At 30.1% G+C, this 15,273-nt stretch overlaps 2 protein-coding genes across 7 annotated transcripts in view; one reads left to right on the top strand and one right to left on the bottom strand.

Annotated features, from left to right (window-relative positions):
- Positions 1–9,205, bottom strand: part of LOC108578899 (protein Malvolio) — an 11,776-nt gene extending 2,571 nt beyond the window's left edge. The window contains exons 1-12 of one of the 6 annotated variants that reach the window (XM_017942312.1): positions 9,128–9,205; positions 3,519–3,712; positions 3,303–3,425; positions 2,979–3,205; positions 2,710–2,848; positions 2,472–2,627; positions 2,194–2,352; positions 2,062–2,115; positions 1,587–1,969; positions 1,302–1,512; positions 1,171–1,241; positions 161–216 (exon numbers count right to left, since the gene is read on the bottom strand). In XM_017942312.1, the coding sequence (XP_017797801.1) occupies positions 180–216; positions 1,171–1,241; positions 1,302–1,512; positions 1,587–1,969; positions 2,062–2,115; positions 2,194–2,352; positions 2,472–2,627; positions 2,710–2,848; positions 2,979–3,205; positions 3,303–3,425; positions 3,519–3,712; positions 9,128–9,167 (1,794 nt within the window). In that variant the 5' untranslated portion in view covers positions 9,168–9,205 and the 3' untranslated portion in view covers positions 161–179. Of the gene's footprint in view, positions 1–160; positions 217–1,170; positions 1,242–1,301; positions 1,513–1,586; positions 1,970–2,061; positions 2,116–2,193; positions 2,353–2,471; positions 2,628–2,709; positions 2,849–2,978; positions 3,206–3,302; positions 3,426–3,518; positions 3,713–4,111; positions 4,217–4,254; positions 4,493–7,680; positions 7,734–9,127 lie in introns of those variants that run through there. The other 5 variants (XM_017942311.1, XM_017942315.1, XM_017942314.1 and 2 more) reach the window with 5 other exon arrangements.
- Positions 9,096–11,446, top strand: LOC108578901 (lipoma-preferred partner homolog). The gene is made up of 6 exons (XM_017942317.1): positions 9,096–9,177; positions 9,409–9,547; positions 9,725–10,208; positions 10,292–10,629; positions 10,706–11,121; positions 11,194–11,446. The coding sequence occupies exons 2-6, from the start codon at positions 9,413–9,415 to the stop codon at positions 11,444–11,446; spliced, it is 1,626 nt and encodes a 541-aa protein (XP_017797806.1). The 5' UTR covers positions 9,096–9,177; positions 9,409–9,412.
- Positions 11,447–15,273: the final 3,827 nt, after the last annotated feature.

The following is a 15,273-nucleotide window of genomic DNA, read 5'->3' as shown; positions in this document are numbered from 1 at the left end:
CTATGTGTATTTTAAATAATGATAAAAATTTCATATCTTACAAACAAATTATTGAATACAAACATATGAATTTAATACGAGTACATACCATACGTAGGGTTGAAGATAGAGGATGTAATTTTTTGCAAATTTACATTTTTTTTAACATTCCTAATGGTGGTTTCATAATGCAGACTTGATTATGTATTTAATGATGTTTCTGATACATTGAAGAAGCTATGAATGAAAAAGGAATAATTCGAGATCTTAACTATAATATACAGCATATTTAAATAGTTACATTAATAATAAATATAAGAAAAGTACATTTTGTGCAAACACCTTTTGACAAATACTTTTCAGTTTGAATGACACAAAAACCAATTGATTGTATGTTTAAACTATACCAGAAGGATAAAACTACTTTAGTATTTATCTATTACTAAATATAATACCATACCAGACATTCAGAATGATAAAAAGCAACACAATGCTTTCGCATTATGCGCTTGTTAATATTTATTATAAAATGCATATAATGTTAATCAAGCATACATATTTGCAATCAAATGTTTTCAACCTCATACTTGCACTTTATATTCAATGTGTAAACATAAGTATAATTTCAAGATATTCATACATACATGTATGCATGCATACACACAAACACTTAATAAAGATGTTTAATCCCAAAATTTAATAATATTATCAATTTGATATAGTTATCAATTATATAAAATCATAAATACAAAGGGAGTTAAAAAATTACATTTCATCAAAAATCGTTGTTACTTTGATGAATACATAATAATGATGTGTTATAACAAGTATAATGTACCAATCAGCAGATTATTCTTAAGCAACAGTATACACATGCAAATGATTATAACACCTCCAATAAATATGTGGGTAAAGTAATTATACTATGTGAATTGCACAGTAAACAAACGAATAATTACTTCCAAAATTTGTACAAAAATAATTCAGTAGTATAAGTTATTATTTACTATGTGTTTCCTAAGAAAATTCGTACTTTATATTACATTATACGGTTAATTACAATGTTCGTATGCATATTATATAAATGAAAAAGCAATTTCTTTTTCCATGTCTAAATCGTTAGTATTACAAATTAATTAATTAAATTAGCTAACAAGGTCCTGTGACATTCAAAATGTATACAATTCTTACCTCGCGTATATTGCAGGATTTGATAATCCAAGCGTTGTACTTACAGGACTTCCAATATATTTTTTTACAAACTGCAACAAAGGTTAACCATAAAATAATTAATAACAGATAATATCAGTATTAATACATACCCAATGGTTAGCAAGAGAAGTTGCACCCATATTCACAGCCATATGAATTGTCAGATAAACGCAAAATAGAAGATACAAAATAGAATATATAGAAATTGCAAGTATTACTGCCCAGTGATGTGGCAACTCTTCTTGGACAGCATTTATTACAAAATATATATTTATAGATATTACAAGAGCAGATAATATTGTTGCAATAATTTTATTAGTTCTGAAAATTAAAAATGTGTTAAAAATCACGTAAACATAAAAAATCAAACATAAAATGAAAATTGTGAAACATACAATCCGTTTCGGAAATCACCCATTATTTGAGTACTACTAGTAAACGCTATAGTTGGCAAAGTTGCAAAAGGTAACTGAAGAGTCATGATAGCATTTAAGATATCGTTCATGCTAGTTAGATTATCTATGTCACTGAAAAATGCAACAAGAAAAGTTGGAACAATAGCGATCATTCGCGTGAAGAGAACTCGTTTCCAACGAGCCCACTGAAGGTTTAAGAAACCTTCCATTGCAAATTGTCCTGCATATGTTCCCGTCATTGTAGAAGACTGACCAGCAGCAAAAATACCTACAGCCCAAATATACATTGCAGCCGCACCAAAGGCACAACCGAGAAATATACCACCCTTGTTAAGATCTACTGAAATAGTAGAATTATCTTTCTGTAATTAACAAAAAGAAATGTATTAAGAATACCAAGTAATTGTTAAAAAGATATATCAATTCAAATCAATCACTTTTTGTTTTAACTTACTCCGTCGAATGTTTCCATTCCTATAGCAAAATCGTTCTTCTCGCAAACTTGATACTAAAATATAGTGAATAAAGTATATTCAAAATTATACTATAAAATTTCTTTAGAATTGTTAATGTTTTGTATACTCACAACTTCTGAATTAGTTTTTTCATAGAGCCCATTTGCGAAAACAGTTACAACGAATACGTTAATTATAAAAGATACCAAAAGTGCTACACAAGCTTCAATGAAGTAATACATATTTGCCTCTCTTACTTTTCGGGAGTCTCTGCGGTCAATATCTCTTGACTGAAAATTACAAAATATTATAGTATCTGTTTAATACTTCATATATATTTAAAACACCAGAATGCCTACTTCTTCAATTTCATGAAAAAGATTACTTATACTCTTTGTTCTTTCCTTACTTTAACAAGAGCACTGTGAAGATATAAGTTATGTGGCATTATGACTGCACCAACAATTCCTACAGCTTGTAATAACATATTCCTATCATAATCTCTAAACCGAGGTATAAACATTCCACTTATCACTTCATCTTGTGGGGGAGATGAAACAACATACTAAAACATAAAAGTAATGTATATGTATACATATACATATATATTTATTTATTTATTTTCTTGTTTTACTACCAAAATTTACCTCATAACCAAATGTTACAGCCATTACTGTGATAAGAAACCCAAAGAAGAATTCTAATTTTCTTAAGCCATATTTGTCCAATAGTAAAAATGTAAATGTGTCAATTATTGTTATAAGTACACCAGCCCATATGGGAATCCTAAATTGAATTACAGATATTTTATGTGTGAATAGTTTTAATGAAAAATACTTTTAAGTGAATTGTAATTGAAAATAGATGACATAAAAGTACAACTCTAAAAAAAAAAAAAAAGCATTGCATCACTTACGCTTTGTTTGTTAATAAAGACAAAGCAATAGCTGTTCCTATTACTTCTTGCATGTCACTTCCAATTATGGCCACTTCTATCATTATCCACAAAATCATTCTAGGTATTCTTTTATATTGCCTGTAACACATTTCTGCTAAATGCAAACCTGTTACTACACCAAGTCTTGCACTTAATCTTTGCATAATAAGACCAAGAACTGTTGCACTTAATAATACCCATAGTAACTAATAGAAAAATAAAAATGCATTAAATAATCAAAAAAATTTAATAATAAAAAACAATCATATTTTAATATACCAAAAATTTTAACTAATTACATACTTTATATTTGGCAGTTACTCCAGATTTTAAATCAGATTCTATATTTCCAGGATCTAAATATGCTATAGACATTAAAAACCCAGGTCCTGTGAATGCCCATAGTTTTCTAAAACTAAAAGTATCCTGCAAAAACCAAATTGAAACAAGTTAATTAAAAAATACGTGTCACCATAAAAATTAATTATTTGAATTTGCATTGACATAAATATATGTTACATTTATTGTATCTGGTATATGAATTTTTTCATCAGCAAAGTATGCCTGATTACTATTGGGTGCTAAACATGTACTTTCTGTTGCTCTAGCATTTTCCTGTATTCCCTGCTTATGATCATAAGGCACTGTTGTGATTGTTGAATCATTGGACTCAGTACTGTAACTATTCTGCATGGTATACAGATAAGATCCGTCTGAAAATGTATATTTAATATATATTTGATGTAGAATATGTATATAAAATATAAAAACATATATATTTCATGTTGTAGTACTTTATATAATAGTACTTTATAAGGTTAATAAAATAATAACCCACTGATTTAGATAAAATGTAATTTTAAAATCTCTTTAAATTTGGTAATCCAATTATCGCGATGATCGATACGACGGAAACGTGTAATAATATTGCATTGACGACAATGCATACTCCACTTCTACTAAATATGTAATTAAACACCAGATACATATTTTAATATCATTAATCATGTAACATGTTATCAATCAGCAAAGAAATAAACCATCAAATTCTCATTTTGAAAGAAACAGTATGTTGAAACAAATGTAAAAAACTGATAAAAGGGTTACTTTACCATAAAATTAAGAAAAAAGGCTACAATTTACGAAATTAAAACAAACACATAACTGAAAGAAAACACGAAGCACAGCTGACACGGCGATCACTGACTAACTGGAACCATCAACTATTGCAACAAAGCAAATGAACAAGACTTACAACCATCTTTCTCGGATTTTCCCCCTCTCTGTATAATATTAGTTGAATGTGATCACTGGCGGGGACGTCCAAACTAATCGGTAACTCAAAATACGTGAACAGAATTCTCAAATGGCACGCACAAGAGTATATAACGTCACGGGATGCCCCATGCAATTATGACAGCAGAATAATTAAACATAATAACTCTTGCAAGATATTTCTCGTTATCACAAGCGGAAAAACTACTAAAGTTTTAGACGACCTCAAATATCTGTGAACTCGTATCTATGCCACTACAATTACTTATTCATCACGTGCCTGATGCATTTGAAATGCATTCATCAAATTGTCTTTATACCTCCTTTAACAGTATTACGTATTTGAGAGATTTTCACGGCAAAGTAAGCCTATAATGCACATATTATTAGGTTGGTGCATATGAAATGTCGTATTTTTATTACAGGCAAACGTTTGTCTCCCTGCTTGTGTTATGCTTATGTTTATGACATAACCTCTTTTGGAGTTTTATTGTCTATCATCAAGATATTTTGCCAAAAAAAGTTTCTATAAAATCGTTTATTTTTAGCATTTATTTTGAATACTCTACAAGTATGAATTCTGTTGATTTTCCTACAATTTTGTTATACGAATTTAAAGCAATAATGCTGTGAAAACCACAGGAAATATAAACTAAGCGTTTGGGGAGAACACTATTAATGAGAGAAAAGTACAACGTTGGTTTAAGAAATTTCGTTCTGGTGATTTTTCTCTTCGAAATGAGCCGCGCGGAAGACCTGAGACATTTGTGGATAATGAATAATGATGTTTTGAAGTCATTGGTGGAAATGAATCAACGTTTATCATCAAGGGAATTTGCTATCAGAATGGAGGTTGACCATTCAACACAATATTGCGACACGAAAAAATGCACGAAAAGTTAAAAATTCTACAGTTGTCTCTCATTAATCGACATGGGCCTCTATCCTTTTTCATGACAACGCTCGACCGTATACATCACAAAAAACAGTTACAAAATTGAATGTATTGAAGTACGAAATTTTGCAACATCCACCCTATTCATCCAATTTATCCCCAACAGATTTTCACTTATTTAAGCACTTCGAACACTTTCAAAACCAAAGCAATCTTAAAACTACCATAACAGAGTTTATTGATTCCAAAGATAAGAACTTCTTTAAGAAAGGCATTTATGCGTTAAAATCTCCTTGGGAAAAGTGTATCGAAGCAAATGGATCTTATTTTGATTAAATAAACTTATTTTGAAAGGAGATATGGACTTTTTAATATTCATTTAAAAATCCGACATTTCGTATGCACCAACCTAATATGTGTTTTAAAATATACCACTTTAGAACTACTTATTAAACGAAAGGTAATAAAAAAAAAAAAGAGTAAAACACATAGTACATTATTCATGACAATTGTTGTTAATTTTCAAACAAATTTTCAATCTATATTTCGTCATTTTGAATACACTATTAAAGGGTTAAAATAAATAAAATCATACAAGATAAGAATTATTACACTTTCCTATCTTCCTTACGAGTTCAAGAACCTTTATAGTCCTTTATCAGCTGTTTTCTGCGGGGGACATTTAAATTAAAGTTTCTGAGTCAGCCGAACTGTCATTTAAATCACAGATGACTCTGATGCTTTAATCAACCTTAATACACTGGAGCCTACTTGCTTCGTTTAGTCACATTAGCACGGCAAATCTTCGTTCGGCTGATTTGATAATCGTTAAATTAAACCGAAAACGTTTCTCGGAAAGTGAACGCGACGTAAAACTGGAACTGTATCATTTTCCATTCTTATTGTGAACGCGTAGTACTTTTCATTTCATTGACGAAAGGAACCGCAAGAAATTCAATCAGCATTTTCATATCTGATAACGATTATTGTCACTACATTTATAACATTCTGATAAATATTAATTCGTCGATAGATATAAATGTAATCATAAAAAGAAAAGATAAAGGTGATAAAATCATTTTTTTTTTTAATTAGGGGAAATCACTTTTAAGAGATCTTTTATAACGGAGGATAAAACTTGAGACAGAAGTACGTATATAAGTAATAGTAGTAATAATAATCACTTCCATAGATCATCTAATGATAAAAATAAACTTAACTTTCTGTACATTCTCACGTATTTTAATATCAGAATTCAATTATCTACGATTAGATAAATGAAGTACCTTTACTTCGAACTTTTGTCAAAACGGTTTTTTTTAATGATGAAAGAAAAAACAACGATCGTCTGATAGTAAAAAAACTATGTTGCTTTTTAAATAAACGTGCTTTTGCAAAAGTATGTGAACTTAACATGACAAATGATCGTTTGCCGTATGTAACTGACTCCGTTCTGTATCGAGGACAATCCAGTGCAAATATTTAACGTCGAATATCAGAATGACAAATGTCTTTTTTTTCATATTAGATATAAGATAGCACTTAATGATCAACAGTCACGAATTATATAATACTTTTTATGCACGAAATTTTATTACACGAAATTAACTTATTATACTATTGTCTAATTATTTTGTCCAATTGTAATTTTCTAATAATTGAATAAAAATTACAGTCGCGTGGTTTTTCACGATTAATTTCAAAGTAATTTCAAATGTTTAATGAATCATCATGGTAATCCCAACAAAAGGGGAAAACTAAACGAAATCATATAATAAATATGTACACTATTCTCATTTATCGGATTTATTTTTCTTTTCGATCTTACGATAACCTCTCTACCATTTAAACAGACGAGTTTATTAATGCAACATTTTCGTTTTAATATAATTCTCGTATAGTCATCGATGTACAAATATATGTAGATTGCTTCAGCACATTTGGAAAGAAAATCGAAGATTTAATAAAAAAATTTGTAACGATCTATTCTGTAAATTTTATATTTAAAATTAATTTTAAATTTCTATTTCTTTTCCATACTTTTCAACTTACGTAAGCTCTTTCGTGTGCAGTTAGGCATTCTTTCGTAAGTACCGTGGTAACCGTAATTACCCAACATTATCGCGATTCGCAATTGACTTGGTAAAATTTAAATTCTATAAATTCTTCAGAAAATCGCAATAACGTTGTTTTCGAATGTACGTTTAAGATAAAGATATGCTTCAAGATCAGGTTAAATCAATAATAACTTCTAAGAAAAATTGATATATAAAAATAATACAAATAAACGTAACAAAAATGTTAGCAACCAATACACGTGCTAAGGGCAATGAACAAAAGGAAAATAAGATATAATGTAAAGATACTCTGAACTGTAATCTAATCTGTGAACGTAATTGGAAATCGTATTAATGTAAACATTAATTTACCAATATCTATTTTTCGTTTCGTATTAATATACGTAATCATTAAAACCTACGTGTAATCTTTGATAAAAAACAGAAAAAATACCTTTTAGATTCTTTGCAAGTTCCACATTGAAAAAATCCTATGATTTTTTCTAGGTTTAAGCGTAAATGGCCTTAACAGTGGTAGGAATTATGACAGAAAAATCTTTTGTTCTACGTGTAGAATGTTGCACGATAACTATTTTACTGTTTTACAGAGAAAAAATAAAAAGAGAAGTAGAAACTGGGGCAAGAATTTTTAACTGCTCGACATGCAAGTGTTTTCATCGTGTACAGGTTAATTGAGGTAATTAAGACCATTTTTTCAACTATTTCTTTGAGGAAATTCTTATCTTGTCTGATTTTATTATGCGGAAAAACTTGGTTTTAGTCATGAAATTCATTAGCTCATAAATCATGAATCTTAATGGTTATTTCGTGTTTTTTTCTACGAACGCAAGTAATTTCGCATTCTTTAATATGATACGTCTAACCACAGTGTCATAGATAATGTAAAACCAGTTGTAACGAAGTAAACTAAAAATTACATTTCTATCACTTGAAGAATTAAAATTCGCAATTGCTGCGTTGCTATTACGTGGTAAATACACAACAAAATTTTTTGTGAAAGATCTTTTACGAAACGAACGACATTCAAATGAAAAATTATTTAGTAATGTTTCATATCCTTATATGACGATCTGAATATTTACCGACCAGGTATAATATCTTATACCTCTTCTGTGATTCCACTATTGAAACAGTATATATTTGAAAATGGCGCGCAATACTAACCTGCATAGTTCAAACTATTTTCTAAGCATTTGAAAGGAACTAACTTTACAAAATAAGACAAAAAAACAATTTAGTTTTGTTTAGTCTTGTCAAATGGCAAAACCACTGGTTCAGATCCGAAATAACAAATTTTTCAGATCAACGTCATAAAAATCCTAGAAATATTTGAGTCTTTACCTTGATAAATATCAACCTCTCGAAGTTGAAAGTTTCATACGCTATTGTTGAACGTGTGCGTCAAGCATCTTTATAATAATCATACTTGACAAGGTGATTTTTTTTAATTCAATTAGTTTATCAGACGATGTACAGCATAGTGGTATACGATTTAGGGCGTGGTGAAACTTTTTCGGAAACAAAGTTGGTACTTTAGTTGTAGAAATTGATAGTCGCATGAAGATATTAGAGAGGCGGTTCATACACATCAAAGTTTGTCGATGACTTATTTGTTGCTTAATCAGTAAACATTTGGACTATTTTTCGATTGACTGAATGTAATATTATAAAAGTGGAAGAGGCTATGGTTGGGTCCGAAAAGTCACCGTAAAGGAATTTCTAAAGCAATGAGATAAGAAATTTATGAGTCAGCCATTCGGTTGGATCACAGTTGACCGTGGAATATATCTGACGACTTTGTGAGACCAAAAACTGGTTAATTTTGAGCTTTAAAAAGTGAAATATAACATTTGAAAAGAAAATACGATTCGCTAACTCACCAGGTGAATTTACCGATTTTTTAAGTGGTATAAACTCCATTTTATAATAGGTAGGTGGTGTATACTTTTACTTGACAGATATAAAATTAAACTGATGATAATTTTTCGCGATAACGAGCATATATGTTCGTATAGATCAGTATATATCCTATTACATAATTGTAATCACTATTCTAGTGCATATGTTTAGATGTAATGAAACAAAAATAATATTCTTATTAAATTTTTACATGTTCTATAAAAAATTGGTTAATTCAAATATGTATTGTTATTTTTTGCAGAAAAATGTCTAATGTCAGTAACTTGGAACAACAAATTGCAAACTTGCAAATTAATCATGGGGATAATGTAAAAACTATCAAGTCTGGGAAAAAAATAGGTCCAGCTGTTCCTCCAAAACCAAAAAAATCACAGCCACAGGTTGGTAAAATGAATAATTATTGCTATATAATTACTTTACTATTAATGATATTTTATATTTCTTTTCCATGACTGTTCCATTATTATATGGAAACATCACTGGTAAAGATAAAAATATTGATACATTTCCTGAACAATTTTGTTATGTAAAACTTGATTGTATAAAATATTTTTCAGATACCACAAAGTTACACTATAAAGGCTGCATCTGTACCATCTTATAGTACAGTACTTAATAATTCTGGACAAAATGAAAAATCATCAAATTTGTATGTGAATTCTCCTTCACCATATGTGCCACTGAATATAGAGAAAAATGATTTTTCACTATCATCCTCCACAAATGGAAAAGATGTTCCTAAAAATTATCAAAATAATGAAAATTTTTATGTACACCAATCAGATGAAAAATTTGAACCAAAATATGGATATGATGAAAAAAATTATTACTCAAATGTTGGAAATATGCCTGCCCCTCAAGTTCCAGTTGAAGATCATTTAAGATCAACAAGAAAAGTTGTATATAGCAATATAGATCCTCCAATACCTATGCCAGTGAATAAAGCAGCTAAAACTGAAAAAGATATAATTTATAGCAATATACAATGGAATTCTAAACCAGAAAATACATATTGTAACATTCCTTCTGCACATAGTAATGGTAAGATTCATTTGAAACACAATTTTTTGAGAATATAATTTTCACTAATTTGTTTGCCAATTTGAATAATTATTATATTGCAGATGACTTACCACCACCACCAGAACCTTCGGAATATGTTCCGTGTGTACCAGGTAGTTCTTTTCCGCCACCACCGGAGGAATTACCACCCCCACCAAGTCCTGTGTCATCTAGTTACAGCGAATTAAGACGCGCAACGTATCAAACTGATTTTCCCTCTGATAATTATCCAAATGATATCTATGGTTCAAGCTCGCAATCCAGTTCAACCTATGAATCTATATATGAACCAATTAATCCTAGACCACCATCACAATTATCTTGCAATTATTCCATGTATTCTGGCTATGGATCCGCTACATCCACTCAACCCCAAGGAAAGGTGTCTCCAGTAAAGGAGGCATGTTAAAATTATATCGATCATGTTAATTTTTTCATTTCAAAGAGATTTTTTTTTTAAGTTACATTTATTTCAGGTGGACGTTTTGACTGATCTATTAGTCCAAGGAATGGAGGATAATTCTGAAGATAGCGATATATATGGTATTTGTGCACAATGTGGTCGTAAGGTTGAAGGAGAAGGTACCGGTTGCTCTGCGATGGATAAAGTGTTTCATATCGACTGCTTCTGTTGTTATGTTTGCAAAGTCAATCTACAGGGTAAACCGTTTTATTCTTTGGAAAGCAAACCCTATTGCGAGGAAGATTACTTGAATACTTTGGAAAAGTGTTGTGTTTGCACGAGACCAATACTTGATAGAATATTAAGAGCTACAGGAAAACCTTATCATCCGTCCTGTTTTACGTGCGTAGTTTGCGGTCAAAGCTTAGATGGCATACCATTTACAGTGGATGCTACAAATCAGATTCACTGTATACAGTGTTTCCATAAGTAAGTAGCAGTTTAAATAATCTAGCACAAGGATTAATTTTATGAACCTAAATGAATATTTTTATCCTACAGAAAATTTGCACCACGTTGCTGCGTTTGTAAGTTACCTATCATGCCAGAACCAGGACAGGATGAAACTGTACGTGTTGTAGCGCTGGATCGTAGTTTCCATATTCACTGCTACAAATGCGAGGATTGTGGATTGGTTTTATCTTCCGATTCTGAGGGACGTGGCTGTTACCCTCTAGACGACCATGTACTGTGCAAAAGTTGTAACGCTACTCGTGTACAAGCACTAACATCGCATATGACGACTGAATTATAAATGGCGTGAACATAATAACTGAAACCATATGTTAGATTGTTACATTTGTAATTGCCGTTTTATGAATTTTTAATGTTTAGGTATAAGTGTACTCTATAAAAACTTTTGACATTTTATACGTTTTTAAGGAAACTTCTAATCAAACCATTTTGATAATTGAATACAATTATTTTTTTTTATTACTTAATACTTCGAGATGAATTACGCTAAATATTCATAATATTCGTGTACTTTTTTAAAGATTTATATTTCTAAAATATGTAGATTCAAAATGAGTAGATTCATAAAATGTAAAACTAAGTTAGTGTTACTATCTTCGCACTGCCATGTTTAAAGTTTCGAAAATTTTTAATAATTGTACTATCAAAAAATATTTTTAGAGAAATTCTAAAATATGAGCATTAAATACTGTAGTTGGGATTAATTTCCCGAAGTAAGGACAATTATTAACTATGATGATTAATGTGATCTTAGTAAAGTATTGCATACAGTATCAAAACAAGATATTCAATTCTTAGTATTAAGGAAAACTGCTTAGATTTATAACATTCATATAACGCCAATAAAATGAAGTAGAAATTGTGCAATTTATATGCTCCTCTTTATTAATTCAGAATATATAAAATGTATACTCCAATATATTGAATCAGTTATGTATTTAGATTTCCGCTTTACGGTAAATCATGTGATACGATAGAATTAATACAGTGTATTAGTGCAAATACCTTAAATTATATTATCTATTTAGCAAATGAAAAGACTAAATAGGATTTAATTGTTAAATGTATTATTGGAACAAATATTGAATAAAATACCCAGTATATTTAAGAATAAGGCGTTTTCAATATCAATCTTACTAACAGATTATCTTTGTTGTTTCAGAAATAATTAAAAACAGATTGAACTAAACAAGAAAGGTAAATTCACAAATACAATGTATGCATACTGGAGCATTGTATATTTTATATCTTTAATGAGATTTTATTATTATATATTTGCAGGAGAGATTCACACTTATTTTAGTCTATATCTTTTCTTGCTATGGCTCTTCCATCTATATAATGTTCATGCACAATGTCTTTATTTATTTTTTTTAAATATATGCATTTCTTATATGTAATATATTTTTTTATTATCATTGAGTACTTAGTTTTTTTTGTCATACAACCTACATGTCATTTTATGTATAATTTATGTTTTTTTTTTTAAATACATCAATTTCTGTGTTTTAGGAGGCATGCTTTATAGATTGTGGAAAGTATCATTATTCCTTTTCAATAAGTGAACTCAACAATACTTGATATATATATATATAATTTTCAAACTACAACAGACTATCATAATATAATCATTACTGACTTGTAAAGAAAACAAAAAATTTATCAGTATATCTTTTAAAACTGCACTGTACAAGCTCATTACCATTCATTACCATCCATTTAACAATACTGACTTATTGCAAATTTGCTGATCTTATCTCGGCAGTATACTACAAACGATAGAAATTTAGATTAAAAAAAAAAACCGAATTAGTACAAAATAAGCTAGTTGCTGGTGGAATAACAAAAACCTGTTCCATATAACATATACTATAAATGTACAGTAGTCCACAATCGTAGAAAGCACACCGCTTACACTGTGTGTGTGTATGTGTGTAATATACATCAATTATATTCCTATATTCAACTACGCATACCCACTAATATCTATCTTAGACTTCTTTTATATTATAATATACTTTGCGAAGTATATATTATATTTTATATCGTTAATCAGCACCATTCTACGTTAAATTTAGTACATGTATAATAATTGCAATTAAACGATTCGCTTCCTAACACGTTTCGTTCGCTCGTTAGACCAGTACCAAACTGAACATAGAATCGTACTTCGCTTTCGCATTACCTCTCGTTATTAGATGTGTGTATATATGTAGGTATGTATGCGTTGTATGTATTGCGTGTATGAAATATACGTGTGTAGTGTTTTTTTTCCTCTTTTCGTGTGTGTGAGAGACAATATTGATGCACTTACACACGTAACTCTCTCCACTTCTTGTGTATTCTCCAACTTGCACGCAATAATCACAGCCACCTATCCAGATACGCGCTCACGCACACCCAAATACGCACCTATTGCACTCGCATTCCATATACCGTTGGTATACGTTTTATTTCTCTTCGTTCGTTAATATTTATAATATATCTATATGTATATATTTATATATGTATATTGCTGAGATATCTTCTTGTGTATTATACATAGAAATAGGTGCCGAAACGAGCTGCTCTGTTCTTTATTTTTTTTTAATCTTTTTTTTATCCCACTTCGATTAACATATGTTAATAATATCGTTTCCTCTTTACGAATAATATAATGAGAAAAAAGGGGTCATGCGACTCGAATGCCGTATGCGATGTTTTCCTTTTGCTCTACTGCTTCATTTTCTCTCCTTATCTTATCACCGTAAAATCATCACGCTTCGTATTAATTCTCTTTCCCGAATTCCTTTTTTTTTCTTTTCCTAACAGCATACTTTCACACTTTCAAATTCGCTGGGTGCTGGTTTGGGGGCCTGTGCAGCCCGTAAATCAATAAATAAATAGAGGAACAACATTCTTCAAACATGTTTTTTTTTTTCTTATAACAACATTAGAGGCTCTTGGAACGTAACACAACAAATGTTCAACAATACAATCACGAAAACAAATAGAAGGCACTCTTGCATTTTTTTCTCTCAATAAATTAATATTTCTTTTCGTAACGACTCACGGGTAATCTATATGCGTTCTAGGCCTTTGTCGTCTCCTCATCTACATATCCCTCAAATATATTTCTTTTTTTTTCCTTGCTTCCTACTCTCTCTCTCTCTCTCTCTCTCTCTCTCTCTCTCTCTCTCTCTATCTATCTTTTCGTTTTTTTTCTCTTATTTCTCTTAAGCTTCTTACTCGTCCGCTATTATACTTTTTTGCCGCGATATCTAAATCACAGCGCCACAAACCTTCGGTTCGTTATCGTTTTCCGTTTTCCTCATTTAAATAGACAATAATAGCTACAATATGCGAGATATGAGATAACAAATTTCTCGTTCATTATTACATTATTTTATTTAGTTATTTATTTTTATTTATTTTTTTTCTTTTTTGTTCTTTTAAGGTATATCTTTAATCGTATTCGTTTCTGGGTATTTGGGGCATCTCTTTTTTCTCTTTTTTTAAATTTTTTCACTTCGTTTTAACAGCTATTTCACGATCTTCTGTATTTTTTTCTTTTTTTTCCTTTTTTACTCGAAATATCTCTTCGTTTTTATACTTTTTTGCGCGGATAAGTTATCGAAAGAAAAAAAACGGATAAATCAGTGTTTCTTTCCCGCTACCTATAGTGTCTCGAAAATGCGTGAGAATGTGTGTAATTCACGGTTACTCTAATCAAACTATAAGTACTGTCTCACCATGTTTCAGGTAGAAAATCAAAACTGAGATGTGGCAGTGCCTTGAGCAACCGTTTTTTTTTTCTTTTTATATATGAAATCAACTCTATTTTTGCCTCCCTATTACCCTTCCGCTTCATCATTTTTTTTCTTCTTTTTTTTTTTGAACACATAACAAATCGCTCGTCTTTGTACGATAATAACGTTACTTAGTTATCATATTTTTTTTTTTTCGTTTGTATGTTTTCTTCTGTTCTATCATCTGTTTGTAATCCATCTATCCTACTCTAGCCTTGCTCGTGAGATTCAATGGTTTGTCGAGCCTATCGCGCATAATGTTAAATACTGCATATATAACATATATAGATTTAAATAATGTAGCGTATCTGTGTATCTA

Source organism: Habropoda laboriosa, unplaced genomic scaffold (assembly GCF_001263275.1).
Source record: "Habropoda laboriosa isolate 0110345459 unplaced genomic scaffold, ASM126327v1 scaffold62, whole genome shotgun sequence".
Classification (NCBI taxonomy): Eukaryota; Metazoa; Arthropoda; class Insecta; order Hymenoptera; family Apidae; genus Habropoda; species Habropoda laboriosa.
The sequence above is the reverse complement of the archived record's forward strand: the minus strand, read 5'-3'. Positions and strand labels throughout refer to the sequence as shown.